The sequence below is a fragment of the Syngnathus scovelli genome, chromosome 13 (assembly GCF_024217435.2).
Source record: "Syngnathus scovelli strain Florida chromosome 13, RoL_Ssco_1.2, whole genome shotgun sequence".
NCBI lineage: Eukaryota > Metazoa > Chordata > Actinopteri > Syngnathiformes > Syngnathidae > Syngnathus > Syngnathus scovelli.
Genome location: NC_090859.1, coordinates 6510703 through 6530596, shown reverse-complemented (window position 1 = coordinate 6530596; position 19894 = coordinate 6510703). Strand labels below are relative to the sequence as shown.

Genomic DNA, 19894 nt, shown 5'->3' with positions numbered 1-19894 from the left:
AAAACAAACCACTGGGAAGGAAAAGAAGAAAGAATCCTCAGCTGACAAGAAAAGCCACTTACCGTCTGTGTCAGTTGTGACACATGGGGGGAGCAGAGTGAGGGCACAGGCGCCAGGAAAGACAGCAGATGATGGAAAGAGTGACAAGAGAAACAGAGAAAGGAGTGTGAGAGAAAAGAGACAGAGCACAAACCAACAATCACATGATGAGAAAGGCACACAAAGAAAGAAACTACATCTGCCACATAGAAAGCCACAGTAACCTGCCTCAATCGTCCATTCGATCAATTTTTCCATTACTGGCATCAGTTGTAATGTTGCTGCTTTTTTTTTTTTTTTTTTTTTTAATTGAAAAATGATGACAAGCGATTTGAATACAGTAGTTGAATACTAACATTAGCGATTTTAATATCAATGGGTCAAAATGAACAATTAAAGGCCTGGATGATCCAAGTTATAGAAAACCATACCTTGATGAAGGGCTAAATTTTGACGATGCCATTTAATGTTGATAACTTTCATTAGCCAAGTACAAAAATTGCATATTGCACATCTTTCTGCTGTGGGTAAATTCATACTGCAGTTGCTAGACAGTGTACTCATGTTACCATTGAAGGATTGGTGATCCTGAGGGTGCAGCCCATGAGGTGCATGGCTTACCTTAATCTCTGTCACCAGGATGTCTGTGATGCTTCCCAGCACCGTTACAAAGTCAAACACATTCCAGGCTGCTTTCAAGTAATTCTGAAATACAAAGCAAGCCACCTTTTTCAGTTCCCTTACATTAGGAAATAGTCATATGTATACTGTTTGTTGCAGTTGCAGCGGAATCGGACTGCTCCCAATTTAAATATTTTCTTAAAACGCATAACGTTTTGTTAAAGAGGTATTGAGATAAAAATAGTCACATTTTATATGCAGTGACTGGCATATGCTGTATAAAGGTAGAGTCTGGCGTCTTCGATACGGTTTCTAGAGGGAGACGCTGAAAGCTGCAGGCAACAACAAAACAGGTGGAGATAACTGGTGTGGAAATTAAGAAATTGGGTGCAAATTAATAAATGGACCTACGCTTGAGATGAAACACTGCATGTAGACCAGATGGCTCCATGTGGAAATGAAAATTAATGTCGCTTGGAATTCTTGCCTTCTTACCCGTACTTATTGGTATGAATACTTTCCATTTTTATCTTGAATTTGAGACCAAAACTCTGTATTTTGTGATAATGTTCCCCTTAGCAGTACTTTCTGATGGTTTCTTAATTTGCTTTGCTTTTTTAGGATTAACCACTAAAGAATGCAAATTGAAATGAGATGATTTAAGCATTCTCTGGGATTGTTTTAGAAAGTAAGGAAGGAACGAAGGAAGGAAAGAAAGAAAGAAAGAAAGAAAGAAAGAAAGAAAGAAAGAAAGAAAGGAAGAAAGGAAGAAAGGAAGAAAGAAAGAAAGAAAGAAAAAAAGAAAAAAGAAAGAAAGAAAATATGAGTGAGTGAGTGAGTGAGTGAGTGAGTGAGTGAGTGAGTGAGTGAGTGAGTGAGTGAGTGAGTGAGTGAGTGAGTGAGTGAGTGAGTGAGTGAGTGAGTGAGTGAGTGCAAAGGGGCTCATTCTCACCAGTGGACCAAAGGCAATAATCTTAAGGATGCACTCAAGAGTGAAGAGGGCAGTGAAGACGATGTTCAAGTATTTCAGCATGGACTCATATAGGTCGGGTGCTCCATAAAACTGAGAAAGAATGGCAAACGGCACATAAATGGAAAGATTTTGAGGAACAATTAATGTGTTTATAATCTGCAACATTACAGTGCCCAGTGGTGCAAAGGGTGAAGGTAGCACCCTCAATTTGAATTTAACTGCAGCAATCTGTCATATGAAGTTTGTGATGTATGTACTGCCTACTCTAAAATATATTTTCAAATGGTTCACTCATGGTCTCTTATCTCAGGGTTCCACAATATATGATGGGTCTGCGTCCAAACATAATGGCACACTAGTCTACAACACTAAAAATATTCAACAAATACCCATACTAGGTAATGGTATCAGTGCCCATACCAGCCGCATTTCAAGGTATTGCTACATACGATGGCATCTGATACCAGAATTATCCAGACTCTAGTGGCCATTTTTGGATCAGAAACAATACATTAACTACAAATTAGAAGAATAAAAAATTGGTATTGGGATAGAAATTTCTATTTTAGGTATCTTAGGTATCTGTCTTATATTCTAGGTGGAGGTATCAAAAGTACTAGTGGAATCGGTACTTGGTATCGGTGTTGATGGCTCCTCATGAATTGAGTATTTTTCCTCATATCTGTCTGGAAAAAAGTGGTATTGAACATCCCTTGCTATTTTTCAGTACAAAAAAAAAAAAGAAAGAAAATACCATATTTTGTCATGATTGTGTTGGAAATTTGAGGATTTCTGATACAGCTCTTTCACTGGTCAATGTTTTTAGGTGCAAATGAGCTGTTGCCATTGTGCATTGTTTTTTATGTGACAAGTTTGACAAATACGTTTTTTCAATTCATGTGATGTAACTTTCTGAGGAATACCTTCCTTCTATAACTTACCTTCATCATCAGCACGACAGTGTTGAGGGCAATTAAAGTCATGATAGCATATTCAAATGGAGGTGATACCACAAATTTCCACATCTTATACTGGAAGGATTGCTTGTTCTCAGGCATGTATCTTGTCAGCGGCTTGGCATTTATGGCAAAGTCAATGCAAGCCCTCTGGACATAACAAAAATTGCGTGCAGTTATTTACAGCTGAAGAGGCTGTACACCAACCAAAATAAAACCAATCAGCCTTTATAAACCAAGAAAGTCAGATGCTTACATAAAAATTATTTTCTAAGTGTGGTTATATAAAAAGGAATGAGACTACAAATGTTCTGTGATCACAAGCAAATAATGTAAATAAAAGGAGCCTCAATCAAACAAAGTTCCTACCTCATTTTTTTCCAGGCTACACTCAGACATGGCTTTGTCTCCCTGCTCTTGAAAAGTGATGATAATCAAAGCCACAAATATGTTGACAAAGAAGAATGGGAACACTACAAAGTACACCACATAGAATATAGATGTCTCCATGCGAAAACCTGGGCTGGGACCCTGGTCCTCATAGGTGGCATCCACTGAATGCTTCAGCACTCTGAAAGTCAATAACATTTGTTCATAAACACCAATTATGTAGAAATCCAGTGCATGCTGGAGAGCAGGGGTGTCAAACTCATTTTTTGTCGCAGGCCACATCGTAATCATAGTTTCCCTCGGAGGGCTGTTATGATTGTCAACGTCTTGTATATACGGTGCACTCTACAAAACAAATTGATGAATAACGAGTTTGGAAATCAGAGACTAGTAAAAACTGTTCAAATCTTTAAAAAAGACATATGGTAATAAAAATTGCAAGCAATATCTATTTTTTTTAAAGTGAAGACAATTTGGAATTTTAGTAATGATACAAAGTCTAAGCAAAATTTGTCTTCGCGGGACACATAACATGATGTGGCGGGCCATATCTGGCCCCCGGTCCTTGAGTTTGACACATGCTGTAGAGCAAACGCTGAGTTATAATCTAAAACGAAATATCAGATGTGTCCAGGTATTGTTAATTAAGATACTGCATGTCACGAATGGAGATAATCGCTTACTGCTACTGACTTTCTGATTATGCAAATTGAGTGAGGCATAAGACAAATTACTAACAAAGCCTCACTGGGTTCTACTTTGGCTCTTGTTCATGAATGATGGTAATATGCAGCACGGATATGATGATTATCCCAACTTACAGAGGCCAGCCTTCTCCCGTGGAGACGGTGAATAGCGTTAAGAAAGCCCATAGGACGTTATCGTAGTGGAACTCGTATTTCTTCCACTCTCTAGGCTGAGCTTCCACGTCACGTCCGCGTTCCACTTTGTCATAGTCCAGAAACTGACCCCTGAGGGAAATGGGAGAAGTAAGAGGCTCAACTGAAATTAAGAAAGACCAAAAAAATGTAACTTTAAATAAATAGCAGATGAGGATGAGATTATAGACCAAGCGTCGGGAACCTATGGCTCACGAGCCAGATATGGCTCTTTTGATGACATTAAAAAGAATACATTCGTACACTCAAAAAATTGTTGGTCTTAATTAAAATACATGCATTTAATTGTATCCAGCCTATGTTTTTTTTTAAAATGGTATGGCTCGCACGGGAAATTATTTGTAAAATATGGGCATGTATGGCTCTGTCCGCCAAAAATTTTCCCGACCCCTGTTATAGACGCTCGATTAGAGTCAGCCTTTTATTGGCTGGGGTTAAAGGGACCACTGCTTTGGCGAAATATTATTTTATTTTGTATCGAAGGAGGATAAACCTATAGAGGCTATTTCTTTGCATCCGTATGTCTATTTCTGAAATCTCAGCTACATTTGACATAATTTGGATGGGTAAATGACATGTTGAAATAATTAATCCATTTTATTTTTAAAAATGTTACAATTATTTTCCATTTCCAAATAGTAATACCGCCACGGAACACTAGAGGGCCGCAGACCACCGGTTGACAATCGGTGGTTTAAAATACTGTAAATGGTGTACCTGCAGTCTTTCTCTAGACCCTTGGACTCATCAGTGCAGTAGAAAAATTTGCCTTTAAAAAGCTGCACAGCGATAACAGCAAAGATGAACATGAAGAGGATGTATACGATGAGGATGTTGAGAACATTCTTCAGAGAATTCACAACACAGTCGAACACAGCCTGGAAAAATAAACAACGCAGATGTCAGTAATGAGGAAGCTGCCGTACAAATAGTCCATCAATATTTGTCCTCAGAGTTCTGCTAAGATTGTGTTGGGTGTTTTGTGAGGGGGATTAATTGCTCTGTGTATACATTGTGACATCTGTGCAACTCAGCCCATAAATATTCTCATGCATGGTTGATCACGATCAAGTTTTTTACATAGTGTGCCAAGTACTATTCTCCTCTCTCCTAATAGCCTGTCTATCATTCTCTCATTGAAGAAATCACGTTAGCGTTCCAAATTCCATTTCGCTCAGCCACGCTTCTTTTGTTACTCTATTGAGCTTATATCTTCAGCATGAAAAGAATCCTTTTAGTATTCAAGCACCAGGGTGACACTATCATATCCTTTTAATCAAGGCACTCCGCACAGAAGCCACAGAAAATATTTATTTGGCTCATACCATGAATCTATCCTGAGTTGGATATGTACGATACTTTTGGAGGGGGGGGTGGAACACACACATCAACACGTCTACCGGATATAAGCATGGCGTTGCCACTTCCTGCCATTAGTCTTGTCCTCAATGAGCTTGATGAGTCATAATTGGATTACTATACCTTTAGTTTGGGCAGACGTTTAATGGTTTTGAGTGGCCGCAAGACTCGGAGGACCCTCAGGGACTTAATGGTGTTGATGTCCTTGCCTTTTGTCCCTCTGTGGAGATTGACATGACAGTAAATTTGTGAGATGTTGAATAACGCATTGTCATTAAACCCTTTAACCTTTCAAAATGCCTCCTTTGTCCGTTCAAGAGTGGCTGACTGCAGTACATGAGAGAAAAACTCCACACAAAGTGAAATACCTGTTTATGATCTGTTAGTAGTAAAATACAGTTACATGAGGTTTACTAAATGTTATTCTACAGCAACCACAGAAAAGTCTACAGGAACAGTGCAAAGTATATTTGATGGTAAAAAAATCACAATTTTGATACGTTATGTCATGCTTCATGTAGTGTTTTGTTAATATTTCAAAATATTGTGTTCATGGAAGTCACTCATTGCTAACTAATAAATAGTTTTACGTGATTATACATTTGTACCACTTCCACAGTCAAGAATGACTTATGTAATATTATTTACACTCCAATTGTAGTATTAACAACTTCAACAAGGTTTCTGTAGAATAACATAAATGTTGAGAAACAAACAAAAAAATACTACAGTATATCAGCAAAGAATCAACCTCTTGTCGAGGTAAAAACTTCTTTGCAGGAACCACTATCATGAGTCTTTGGCTAACGCTGCACCTTTAATGTAGTTCTATTGAGGAGGAGTTGTGTATGCTTGGATTCTTAGATTGTGTACATCACTCACTAAAAGACTGATGTTGGTGAAGGACAGGGGCGAGAGCAAGGTTTAATGAAAAATGTATTTATTGTGCCTGATGGAACTGCTCTCTTGTCTCAATTGTCAAATGAGACAAAGCTGGAATATTGACTGAAGTGTGATTACAGTTGTGATTTACAAGTGAAATTGTCACTTAAGTTTGCTAAACAGGTCTTTATTTTGTTGATATTTCTAAAGTTGCTTTCTCAGGTACAGAGCAGTTCACTCCTTGTCATGCGGTAATGCTAAAATCTGTAAAGCTGTCCTAATATTCCTCATACTTAATGTACTGATACATCCATTCATTTGGAATGGATGCCAGTCAATCCATTCACACTCACAGCTACACAGATTATCTGACTCCAACTACAAGGTATTATGTAAAATCCTTAACAAACTGCCTTGGGCATACCAACGCTTAGATCACAGGTGTCAAACTCAAGGCCTGGGGGTGCCAGATACAGCCCGCCACATCATTTTATGTGGCCCGCGAAGACAAATTGTGCATCAAATTTGTGTGTCATTACTAGAATTGTAAATTGTCTTCACTTTTAATAACATCTTTTTAAAAAAAATATTTGACCAGCTTTTACTCGTCTGATTTAAAAACGAGTTATTTGTCAGTTTGTTTTGTAGCTTTTACTGTATATAATATGAGGTGCTCATACATTTATTTGGGTTGACAGTCATAATGGCCATCCGAAAGAAGCTATGACTACAATGCGGCCCGCGAAAAAAATTAATTGGACACCTCTGGCTTAGATAGTTGTCATTTCAGATATTTTCATTTGAAACAGTGACCATACGGCACAATGTAAACTCCTTATGGATCTCCCAAACCACTTTTTGTACTGACGTTGTTCTATCACATAGAATAAATCCTTATCATACATAGTAGCTGACATAAAAGCACTTCCTGTAATTAACCATTAGCATAATATCATTCACTACAGCATGTCTAGCTGAGGTGCAAGACGTTGCAGAATCTATATTATGGATCTTGTTGGAAGTTGTTGAAAACGATGCATTAGCATGTGAGCTTTTGTATAAGAATGTGACAATGGACCCAGATCCGCCATACTTGTGACCCCATTTTTGTTTGATCATGTCTGTTACTCGTGACCCTACTTATGTGTGATCCCCACATGCCAGATGTCTTTGACCTCTTTTCAGAAAGATGTGCTCTGACCGTTAAAAATGGGATTTCTGCCTCAATTACCGTATTTTCTGGACTATAAGTCGTAGTTTTTTTTCACAGTTCATAGTGCGACTTATACTCAGGAGCAACTTTTGTGTGAAATCATTCACACATTATATCATTTCACATGTTATTTTCACACTAAACCACAAGAGGGCGCTCTAAGTCTGTGGAATAATTGGAACTCCAACTGACGATGAGTCTGACATAAGCGACGTAGAAGAGGAAGCGCCGCATCTTCTACTTCCGAGGTTAACTAAGTTGTTTATAAGTGACACAGAGGATGACATTTTTGTTCGATTTAATGATTTAGAGTGACACGGACGGTTGGATAAATGTGTTATTTATGCTATAGTTATTTGAATAACTCTTAATGTGTTACGTCAGGCAAGTTCTTAGTTCCTTGTTTATGTAACGTTAGCATACCGTACCGTTCCATACCGTGCCTATTCTATTTTTATTTTAAATCGCCTTTCAAGATGACATGTCTGTTTATGGCGTTGGATTTCATCAAATAAATTTCCCCCTAAATGCGACTTATACTCTTATATATGTCTTTTTTTCCTTTGTTATGCATTTTATGGCTGGTGCGATTTATATTCCAGATTGATTTATAGTCTGGAAAATACGGTATTAGATGACATAGAATGGAATCCCCTCTATTGCCGCATTTGATGATTTGATGATTCTCATGCTGTACACTATAGTTTATTGCAGGAATGGAAGGATAACTCCTTTGAAAGTTTTGAAAGGCAGCTTGCTTTGACTAATGCTGCAACATATAATCCATTTTTGAGATATTTAGACAAAGTTAAATCCAGTTTGTACGCTCACCTAGAGGATCATACTGTGCCAATATTTGTGATCATTCCAAAATAGTAATTCTTCAATTAATTAATGCAATTAATTCATTAACGATGCATTAATTACGCAACATGTGAAATCACACACTTTCTTGCAGTCTTTTTATAATTTGGTTCACACTTAAGAAACTTGAGGCTGCAAAGTAGCCTAATTTCTTGTCATAAAAACGGATCACAGGACATTCTATTGTTTTGAGTTTGAAACAAGGGGTCATTTTTTCCCCACTATTGATTTAAAATGTTGTTGAATATAAAATATTGATAATTTTCTTAATTCATGACACATTGCTAACATTTAAACACCACTTCCTTTTTTCCCCAAGCACTTTTTGGTGACATCGGGTCTTGATGATTTATAAAAATGTCACATACCTTTTTTAAAGAATTAATGCTGTTACTAGATGAAAAGTGAAACACTGACCTACCTACCCTGAACTGAACATAGAGTAGAGTAGAATAGAAAGCTTTCATTGTTATTGTATGGTGAGTATACAACACATTAGGGTAATTAAACCCACGTAAAACACAAAGACTAATAAAATAGTAATGGTGAGCAAATACTACAGGTTGGATCAATGTGCTCGCAGCCTCGAACGTGACAAGAATTTTGTGATAGGACACCGACTGGAGCCAAGCAGCACAAACTGGAGTGAGAGATACAGCTTCAACTGCCGCCAACTGTTCTACTAGTTTTACTGGTGAAATTATCCCAGCCAATAATACATTTCCATCTCCTTTGTAGTTCTGGGTCATAGTGGGCGACACGCTGCAATATTGGCACGAAGAGCTATCTACCTGTCTTTACAAAGTAAAAAGGTTTTATGCTATTCTGAATTGAAAATTTGAACGTACCAATAATACAACCGTTAGGTTATCACAACCAGTCAGATGGCGTTCCAATAGCTTTTAACATATTGGCAGCAGAATTGTTATGGCACCTAATAGTCCGACTTGGAAAAAAAAAAATGTGTTGCCATGTGTATACCTCAAAAGCCTCCTTGAGTTTCACAATAATTCTATCAACAACTCTACGATAACGCTCAAAGATGAGAGTGGTGACCTTGATCTACATGTTGTAACACGTGGTCCAAAGGTACCGTAGGCTCAAAGAAAGGGAGATTTATGGTTCCATCACTGGTCCCTCAGTTACAGTCTAAAAAAATGACATGCACTGCTCATGCTCACATTACTCGACTACCCAGGCATGCACGCTGAAAAGGTAATGCCAGCTCTTAATTGTTATTGAAGGACCTTAACACACGAAAATGGCAACACAGTCTCCTAATAGCTTTCAGCAGGTCAGCAGTGTTTGAGTAAAGAATCTAGGCTCCAGGTATTTAACGTACACACCCTCTTAAGCCTGAGTTGACATACTCAGGTACGCTTTAATGCCTCATTCTGTAAAATGGTAACCAGGTTTAATCTTCTCTGGTCATTATCATTATTGAAATTTAGGATATTTGACGACAGGTTTTTTCCAGACTGACACCAGTGTGAGCATTCACAATTGTGAGTGGACAGCAGTATCATCACTGGGTACAGATATCGATCATAGTTTGGACACATACAATTTTAAATAACACAATGACAGTCAGATCATGATAAAAATAGACTTCTCTCTTCTTTCTGAAACAATGTTTTGGCAATATGTCAAAATGCTGCAGTGCAGCGCCAACTACTGGCATGGAGGACTTACTCAATGTTGGACGTTTTTAATTATGAAGTGTATTTGTGGCTGGTATCAGCAGCATTCGGGAGTAACTGATACATTGAAACTAGGCCGGTATCAGCCCGATACGATACCTCATGATATCTGTTGATACCTGCTGAGTGACGCTCAGTCACAACTCAATCCAACATATTAACTGCATGTTGACCTTCTGAAAGCTAGGAGAAGGAGCTCCCAATATTGTCTTCTTGTCCTGATGTTCAAATATTGGGACAGGAGCTATTGTTATTCTTACAAGGGAAGAGGGAGACATGGTCATTTGCCAAACACCTTGGGATGGAGGCCAAAGAACAACAACGACAAAAGAAGACCTGAAGAGAAGCATTATTTGCTTCACATGTAGGAAAGAAGGGAAAGGAGTGTGGACAGGCAAAAAGTAGATAAGGACTATTCCCACCTGGCCACGCTTTGTTGCGATCTGATGAAAAAAAAGCAATGATAAGCAGACAAACACACACAATGAATTAACACCCAAACCCCTAAAGTGCCAAAAAACAAATGTAGAGCAAATGATTGTAACAAAATACAATACATATAAACTATGAAAAGAGATAACTATGTCGTGAAAGTATAGCAGTGGCTATTTAAATGATGACATCGTATAGCAGGTTTAAAAAGGACAACAGATGAGAAGTAAAGTGAATGAAAAGGAGTTTTCACATTCTTGTATGATTCAAATAAAATGGTGACAAAGGGTTAAGATGATGACCCCAGCAACTTAATTAAAGGACTCACTCACACACACACACACACACACACACACACACACACACACACACACACACACACACACACACACACACACACACACACACGCACGCACACACACACGCACACACACACACACACACACGCACGCACGCACACACACACACGCACACACACACACACACACACACACACACACGCACACACACACACACACACACACACACACACACACACACACACACATCTTTTTACACACCTACCTATATGTTCTCTACAACATGGCTGAAAACAGGTCGGAAGAATTAATTTCATCATACCCCTACCGCACGTTGCCTATTCTCTTTCTGTGCTCCTCATGAATATGCTTCATTTAGCCAAATAGGTTGACATAAACATGGCTAAAGGATTACATACTTCTTCTAGTCTTGATGATGGTTATTGAGTAGTACAGCTCAGAAACATCATTATAGTAAGTCTTGCAATAAACTATAACCGCCATGAATATAAATTGCGGTAAATGATGATGAACCCAGTGACCAAATGATTGAAAGAAGTTGGGAGGCACGTTGACAGGTTTATGAAGAGGAAATGTTTGCGTCTGATAACCTGCATGAGTGAATTAGAGACTTACTAATGGTACTAGTATATGAGGGCAGGCCCGTGCATTAGTGGTCACAGAGATACTGACAAAACTTTCAAATTTCACTTACTATAGATTTGCATTTTTATGAAAATGCACGGTTTGATTATTTTGTATGCTAAATTCAGCACTCATCCTTTGCATCTACATTAATGCTTATGCTCTTATAATAGCTGCAGCTTTTAAAATGTTTGTCTCAGTCAGCAACAATAGGTCATAGCTGCCAACATAATCAGATAAAAAGAAACAGGTAAATTGATTTTTCTTATAACACAAACACACACGCGTGTGCCAGTATCTCTGGTTGTTACTGATATGAGTTAGACAGAAACATTCATTGTTGCTGTGAGGTTGCAGAAGATAAATTGATTAAATCTGCAGATGATGGGCAGGAAGGAAAACAGAAGATCCAAATAGGACAGACAAGCACAGACTGAAAGACTGAAAGTTCAGGCATTACCCCATTAGGCTCCTGAAAGCAATCCAAGGCAGAAACCGAGGATGGAAGGAAAAAAATGTGGAAAAAAGGGGGACAAATACACAATAATCAACAACATGTAAAAGACAGAGAAGTATCAATTTATAATTTGAAAAAGAGGAGAAAGCCAAGTGACAGAAAACAGAAAGAGATCACACTGTGAGTGTAAAGAATTTTTGGACAGAGCCCATGTGAAAACAATGGCAGATGTGGAAAAACTGACAGAAAAGAGTTAAAGAGAATAGAAAATACATTTTGGACTTTTAAGACGCAAACTGCAGGTCCGTATGAGCTTCAGGGGTATCATTGACTCTGTTTTCAAGGCCACCCAATTATTTTGAGAGATGTTAGAAATGCAAGCAAATCCAAACACAAATTCCAATTACGTTGGGACGTTGTGTAAAACATAAAAAAAACATACACTTATTTTAGAATACAATTTCAGTGTATGTTCAAATTAATACACAAAGTAAAAATGTTTAATGGTCATGTACTTTATTGGATTGTTTTGAAACTATTGTCTCATTTAGAATTTAATTCCTGCAACAAAGTGGTCGGACGAGTTCACATTTCAAATTGTTTTTGGAAAACATGGATGTTGTGTCCTCCGAGCCAAAGAGGAAAAAAGCATCCAGATTTTTATGAATGCAAAGCTCAACAGTCAGCAGCTATACAGGTGTGGTAGTGCCCATATACATAATCCCAACTACATTGGAATTTAGGTTTATATTTGACTACAAAAAATAAATCTGAGTGATGCATATCTAATTTGGGTGGATCAGAATATACATACCTTGGTGCCTTACATTCAAATAGCTTTTGCATTATAATCTATCACCACAGTAGCAAATGTAATGCTCGCAAACATTCAATACTTAGATTGAAAAAAGAAGCTTGTTCTATCGCTCACAAACAATGAATTCGTTTTTTTTCCGTTATAAATGCTAGTCTGCACATACGTAACAAAACTGACTATATAGAGATAGATTTTAAAACACTGCACATGTACTTTATTTGCATGTCACAGATAGATGCTAATTTTTATTTATGTTATCTTAAATAGGAATATAATGTTCAAGATTATTTCGACATAAAAATGTTAATTTCACTTCTTTCATGTGACTTGTCAGCGCTGACAAGTTGATACCATGTTATCAAATAAATTGGTGGGAGCACTGATGTCGGCCAATTTTTGCCAACTTTTTATATGCTTATATATGGAAATCATTGTTAGAACATTAAAATTGACAACTTACGAGCAGGCGAATGCCACAAGAGCGCCACTGACCACAATGAAGTCGAGAATGTTCCATAAATCGCGAAAATAGGACCCAGGGTGGAGGAGCAGTCCCAAGTCAATCATCTTGAGAAAAAAAAACAATAATATTAGAAGAAGAAGGAAAAAACAAAAACAAATGACAATTATTCAGTTATTTTGTTTGATTCTCAGCATAATAAAACTTCCTGTAATTCTTTCTTGGCATATCTGTTACCTTAATCACCATCTCAAATGTAAACACTCCAGTGAATACATAATCCAGATACTTGAGCACCTGCAAAACAATCAAGCGTTCGAAAAGATGTTGTAAAATGAAATTGTGAAATTTGTGAACGCATAGATGATTGCACTCTCCTCAACCAGAAGCCACTCGTCCCAAAACTCGCAAATAAGACAAAAAGCACACATGAATGTTATATCAAAATCATGCTGACCCATTGCAGAATATTATTTGGGGTTGCCAGTCTGTCAAAGTGAAAAATACCAGATCACACATCTTTGCACATTTTTGTTTTAAATCATACAAGCTTTTGTGAACTTCCAAGCTATGTATTATTTTTGGATCTGTGATAAAAGAATAAAAGGGCAAATTCCTTTGCAAACATGGCGTTCTAAATCTAATTTAAAAAGTTGGTCAATATGCGTCTGTCAGACCCTGATATTCACAATCTAACTCACATTGTTACGCGGTGCATTGGATTGCACAGGATCCTCAGCTGCCAAGGCGATGCTGCTCATGGTAATGACCATCAGGATGCACATTTCAAAGTAGCGCAGGTTGACCACGTAGTGACACAGTCGCCGTACCCTGTGACAGCACCCGCACGGAATTGTCAGAGAGCATACAATGAAGAGACAGCTCATGTTCAAGTGGCATGCCTCCCAAACAAGCCATGAACAATAAGTGTTTCCCTTGCAGTCAAAATGACTCATTTGGTTTGTCATGAGCCGATACAAAAAAACTTGAGGTGCAGCATCAGCCGCACAGAGGAATATATATATATATATTTTTTACAAACGTTAAGGGAATTACCGTATTTTCCGCACTATAAGGCGCACCTAAAAACCTCCAATTTTCTCAAAAGTCGACAATGTGCCTTATAATTAGGTGGGCCTTATATATGGACCAATATTGAGCCACTACAGCAGGCGTGTCCAAAGTCCGGCCCGCGAGCCAAATGTATATAACTTATATATGGACAAAGTTTTAAAATGGACCATTCATTGAAGGTGCACCTTATAATTCGGTGCGCCTTATATATGGACAAAGTTTTAAAATGGGCCATGCATTGAAGGTGTGCCTTATAATCCGGTGCGCCTTATAGTGCGGAAAATACAGCAGGTGTTCCAATACAATTGTTGTGTTTTCACACCCTGTCAACAATCACAAAACAGTTCCTTAGGTACACTTGAACAATTTAAGACCTCTTCTTTCTTTTTCAACTCTCAATTGGTTAAATAGGAAACGCTGAAAAATGCAATAATCAGGAGGTAATAAACAAAACTCCAATGGCACTTGTTACTGAATGACTTACGGGTTTGTTTGTCCAAAAATGAACATGGAACTATAGGGGAGGATTTGCCGGGGCCTATTGACAGCATCGTCTTCTTCCAGAGCTTTCTTCTCCTCGCTGACTCCAAAGTTGCCGCACTCAATATTGTTCACTAGTGTGAAAAAATATTGCATATTATGGCTCAAAGGGAATACAATTGAAAGAGGGACTATATGACTGTAGATTAATTGTTGTTATGATTAGCAAAAGGTGAATTGATTTTCAGCCAAGGAAACAAAGCAGGCTGAGCCGCTATGTTTACTTCCTCGTCCTGAAATTACTGTTAATTTCCATGATGAAAATACTAAGACTCCGGTTGAAAAGCGTGCATAATGGGATGTGATGAAGGCTCTGCTCACTGGGAATAATGGTTGTTTCTCCAGGTGGGGCAGTTATGGTGACAGGGATGTGAATTGTGTTGCTGTTAAGGCCGGCCTGGCTGGCTCTTGTGGAGTTCTTTTGGTTATCAGCGTCCTCTTGCTTGTCTCCAATACTGAGAGGGCTAGTGGCAAGAACCTCCTCCTCACCATCAGACAGCATCTCCCTGAGGAAAGAGATCAGGTGTTTCATAGCGCTTCAACATATTTTTTCGTCAAATGAGATCCAATATCTTTAGGGGGTTGACCACAACTTTTCTCCAAAGGCAAACAGCTTCATAAAATGATAAAATACCCATGACTGAATTGTATTGATTTTGTATAGCTACAAATCACATGACATACAGTGGGGCAAAAAAGTATTTAGTCACCCACCAATCGTATAAGTTCTCCCACTTGAAAGATGAGAGATGTCTATATTCATCATAGGAACACAAAATGAAAGGAAAAAATCCAATTGGTGGCTGACTAAATACTTTTTTGTCCCACTGTAATATTTGGGGATTCATAAATTACATTTCACATGAATCATAAAGCCGTCATGGACACATTTTGCATCTGTACTGGGAGTCTTACGTACCTATGACTTTTCTTGCACTTTTTGCTTTCGTCTCCATCCAGAGTCGACTGCGCTCTGACCATTCGAGAGCAACGTCCTTTTCTCTCTCCGTTACCTTCCCCTCCCCTTCCCCGGCCTCTGCGCTCTCCATGGGCACCGTTAGCTAATGTCCCATTTCCCTCTTTCGCTGTACGGTGTGAGTGGTGGTGGCGATGCCCTCTCTCTTGCCCTCCTCCTCGTGCATCAGAGATCTCCTCTTCCGGGGAGCCCGTGTGATGATGCCGCCTGCGTCGCTGCCCCTCATCCCGACTGTGGCTACTCTCCCCTCTCCTCTCCTTAGTCTGTGCGCCATTGCTATTGTGATCTTTGCTCCGGCTGTGATGAATGTGATGCCTCGTCGCACGACCATCACATCCATCCCTGCCCTCGCCGTTCCTGTCCCGTTGGCGATGGTGCTTCCTGGTGTGCGAATGGAAGTTGTCTCCTGTGCTGTCTTGCTCTCCCTCTTCAGGTGGCCTGTTAGTAAGGTCGCTGTTCTTGGACTCTACCACAAGGGGTCTATCCAGGTGAGTCATCATGTCAGGATGGAGATGGAGAACAGAGGACAGTCGTAGGCGTTCCTCTGGGTCGAGTTCATTAAACAAAGCCTCGTTGCTAGCTCTTATGTTGTGTCTCCTCAGTTGGTTGGTCCTCTGCTCCCACACTGACATGGTTTTGGCTGTTCGTTGCTGTTCCTTACTAGACACACACACACACAAAATCCCACATGGAGATGTCACAATTAACGCTGTGTTATTTCAGATGTCTTTCCTTTACTATGTTTTTAAAAACATGGCGTTTGAACATAATTTGGCACCTACAGTTCACACACGGACAGGCCAACTCTAGCATTGATGTTAAATTCATCATTTCCAATATCAACAGCTACTTGTTTGGCCCCTATAGACTCAAAATTATGTCACAAAATGATGAGTGGTGAAGAGCACAAATGTCCATCATGACAGCTTTCATTGACCATGCTTATGTAATATTAGTGATGGGAAGAAGAAGTTTCAAATTTGATTCATGAAACAGTTGTAGTTTTTGACGCCTCAAGATGGCACTGATGGTTTAAAGAAAGACGTTTAAAAAATGTCAGTGTACTTGTCGAACAGAGTGCCGTCGAGAGTAGCCAAAAAATTACAACTGGTTCATGAAGTAAATCTGAAGCTTCATTTTCCCATCACTATGAAACGTAAATAAGGGTTCTGTTAAAACATTTAGGCTTTGCAGAAAATACATGAAACCAAAATACAGTGAAATCAGATCATAATCCCCAAACTACAATACTGAATATATGTCGGCATGCACCCAGGATGCCATAGTCATGAACGAATGTCTATTTATACCAAAGACTTCCATTTTCACCAGCAATTTAGACGATCCCTCAATCTTTAGCAAACAACGTGTACTCGATAACACTTGTGATAGTACCCTCTCTTATACATTCTTCATGCCGAGATAGATCCACAACCTCGTATAATAATCAATCAAGCTCTATTTATCAAGCACTTTTCATACATGATATATAATGATATACAGAAAATGTAATTTACTGGCTAAGGGTCAAATGCAATAAAGTGTAAGTATTTCACATTTTTACGAGTTCAAAGTGAAAACAATTCCCTTTACTTATGCTGCGAATTGGGTTGGTTAGAAACATTTGCGACTATTTCTCCCTGTCGCCTTTCATGTAAGACGATGTTCACACACTTAAATGGAAATAAAGTTACCACCTGTAACAAGGACTGTTTTGAGTTATATCAATAAATATATATCCCTACTCACATTCCTATCATTAAGGTAAGTGTCTGTTTCCAGTTAAGTCTTTCCAATTGAAAGAAACTCATTCATTCTTGCTTCGACAAACAGTTAGACACAAGAATTAAAGTAGAATACAGTATATCCACTATTAATGTGAAATATACCAGGCCCCAGCAATCTTTAAACCATCCAGGAAAAAAAGGTACATGGTTGCTGCAAGTGTTGCCTTTGCTGTGATAAAGTACCCTAAAAATTACATTCAACAGATCGCGTTCTTAAGAAAAAAGTATTTTTGCTATTGCAGTGTTTCTTCAAGATGAGAGACTGATTACTGCGTTTATTGTTAACTTGATTGAATACGCTCATAACCATATAGAATGTCGCCAATGGGACTTCAGTAAAAACGATATGTTTTATAGTGTTTGCTGCCTTAGTAACGAGTCTACTGTGTTTACTACTACATGTTCATGAGCAACAGAACGATACTAAAGTGTTCTGAGGGAATGCCAAACTCTTCTTATCTAGCGTTGTAACGTTTTGGATTATAAAACCATATAGTATCCTGTCAACCTCTGCAGACATGGCATGCCTGTATCCAACATGTATGGCAACCGTGAATGAAGACACAAATGGGTAAAATTTGTGCTTTTTATATCATGTGCTTTTTAGGTTTTCTTATTTCCATTTAACCCCCGAAAAATCAATGCTTACTGTGTTTATATGATTTATTTACATGGTAGTTTATTGGTTACTTAAGTTTGTTCCATCTGGTCACCTGTACCTCAAGATTCGTCGAGCAGGGGTAGAGTAGATACTATAACTCCTAAGAGACAGACAGAAGACAGACAGACAGACAGACAGACAGACAGACAGACAGGCAAAGGACACAAAGGAAAGGATTCCACACGCACACGTAAGCAACACGAAAAGGTTGTATTTCCCAGAGTTGGAAGTGACAAAGACACTGACGAGATTAAATTATTCTTTATGTGCGACATGCCTAAAATCCCATGAGGCATATAAACCAAATTAATCTTTGAGTTATCTCAAGAGATGTCAAATAGTCTGCCTTCATAAACTTATTTTTGAGCTGTTATACTACATTCAGACACCCCACAACAATGATTATGTTTACGCAGTATGGCAATAAGCAAGTTATTGGCTTCACTGCAGACAGTGTTAAAATAGAAAAACATTTTCAAATATTAAACAAAAAGTTCAAAAAATGTCTGTAGCTTACTTTTCTGTTGTAACTATGGCTCAAGCCAATACATTTGATACTTTTGGAAAGATTTAGTTTTTAATTTTCCTTTTACTAATTTGCCATTTGTAAGGAACATTTATGGTAGTTGTTTGCTTTGTATGATGTATTTGAATAATGGTCTACTTTGCTGACATTAACGACAAGACAGACAATTGTGATTTGAGGAACCCCAGTGAGGAAGAGTAGGAAACTACTAATTATATAGGGAGTAATTGAGTCTGAATGGGGACGACAGAGGAGAGGAGACAAAGAGGAGAATATTGTAACATAGAGTGATAACTCACAGTGACTGAATGCTGTTGATGGACGACCTGCGAGAGATTGCATCTCGATTTTGCTTTACAAAACTGTACATGCAGAACAAAAAAACAAAAGAAAAATGAGACACAAATATGAAGGGAAAAGGTGGAGACTTAGTCTGTCCACATGTTCCCTTCTAAATTACTCCAAAGGACAAATCTGTGCAACTACTACTAGTAAGCAAACGTGTTAAGAAAAGCAGAAACTGAACCTGAACAATAGTCAAGAGTTTCATTCCAAAGACATTTTCAAGTTGAATTTGTAACTACAAGATTTTGTGTGGTGTTCAAACAGTCGTGTTTTTAGCTAAAATTATGGCTAATTTTGTCAAGAAAATGCCATGAGATGAAACCCCGAGTTTGCAAACAAAAACAGTACATTTCAAACAAAAACAGTGTTTTATGGGCAAGCTCACCAATGTCTAAACACACTATCCACTTTCAAACATTTGAAGAACACAGGATGCTAATGCATAGGAAAATAACGATGATGACAGTGGGTATGTGAGGGATAAGGCAGCTAGCTAGTATTTATCTTAAAAAATGAACCAAATTTAAGAGGTCTTTTGTTTTGATGTGATGCATTTTAGAACTGCCTCATATTGAGTGATGCAGCACAATACCACTGAACACTCGAGCAGTGTTATCACGAGTGGTCAAGTCTCAGCCGATAGTTTAGTGGTGATTCAAAATAGAAACCACGATGTGGTGACTTTTCAAGTTGTATCCAACTAAAACACAGGAGCTCTTACACAGGTGAAAGATCCATTTCTGGCTTTTAAGCAAGCAACACATAGCAGTGCTCTTCCAACCCATAAAAACAGTACAGTACACATTCAGTGTAATGTATTTTACGGCCGTACTTAACCGTATTTGTAATTTAATATGTAGCTGTGGATTGAACAGCAAAGTGTGTGGTACACGAACGGCGCTTGTTCCATTCAAATAAATAGGAGCTGCCTTTCAATATATATCCCAATTTTTAGCCTTTGTTTCATCTAGCCCGATTC

General features: G+C 38.4%; 1 protein-coding gene across 5 annotated transcripts in view; it reads right to left on the bottom strand.

The window, feature by feature from the left end:
• cacna1bb (calcium channel, voltage-dependent, N type, alpha 1B subunit, b) overlaps positions 1 to 19894 on the bottom strand; it is a 123040-nt gene that overhangs the window by 26413 nt on the left and 76733 nt on the right. For 3 of the 5 annotated variants that reach the window (XM_049737145.2, XM_049737144.2, XM_049737146.2), the window contains exons 19-32: positions 18870 to 18932; positions 15540 to 16256; positions 14942 to 15126; positions 14565 to 14694; positions 13708 to 13837; positions 13244 to 13303; positions 13007 to 13113; positions 5361 to 5457; positions 4596 to 4756; positions 3801 to 3950; positions 2959 to 3160; positions 2575 to 2739; positions 1613 to 1723; positions 661 to 744 (exon numbers count right to left, since the gene is read on the bottom strand). In XM_049737145.2, the coding sequence (XP_049593102.1) occupies positions 661 to 744; positions 1613 to 1723; positions 2575 to 2739; positions 2959 to 3160; positions 3801 to 3950; positions 4596 to 4756; positions 5361 to 5457; positions 13007 to 13113; positions 13244 to 13303; positions 13708 to 13837; positions 14565 to 14694; positions 14942 to 15126; positions 15540 to 16256; positions 18870 to 18932 (2362 nt within the window). The remainder of the gene's footprint in view (positions 1 to 660; positions 745 to 1612; positions 1724 to 2574; positions 2740 to 2958; positions 3161 to 3800; positions 3951 to 4595; positions 4757 to 5360; positions 5458 to 13006; positions 13114 to 13243; positions 13304 to 13707; positions 13838 to 14564; positions 14695 to 14941; positions 15127 to 15539; positions 16257 to 18869; positions 18933 to 19894) is intronic. The other 2 variants (XM_049737148.2, XM_049737147.2) reach the window with 1 other exon arrangement.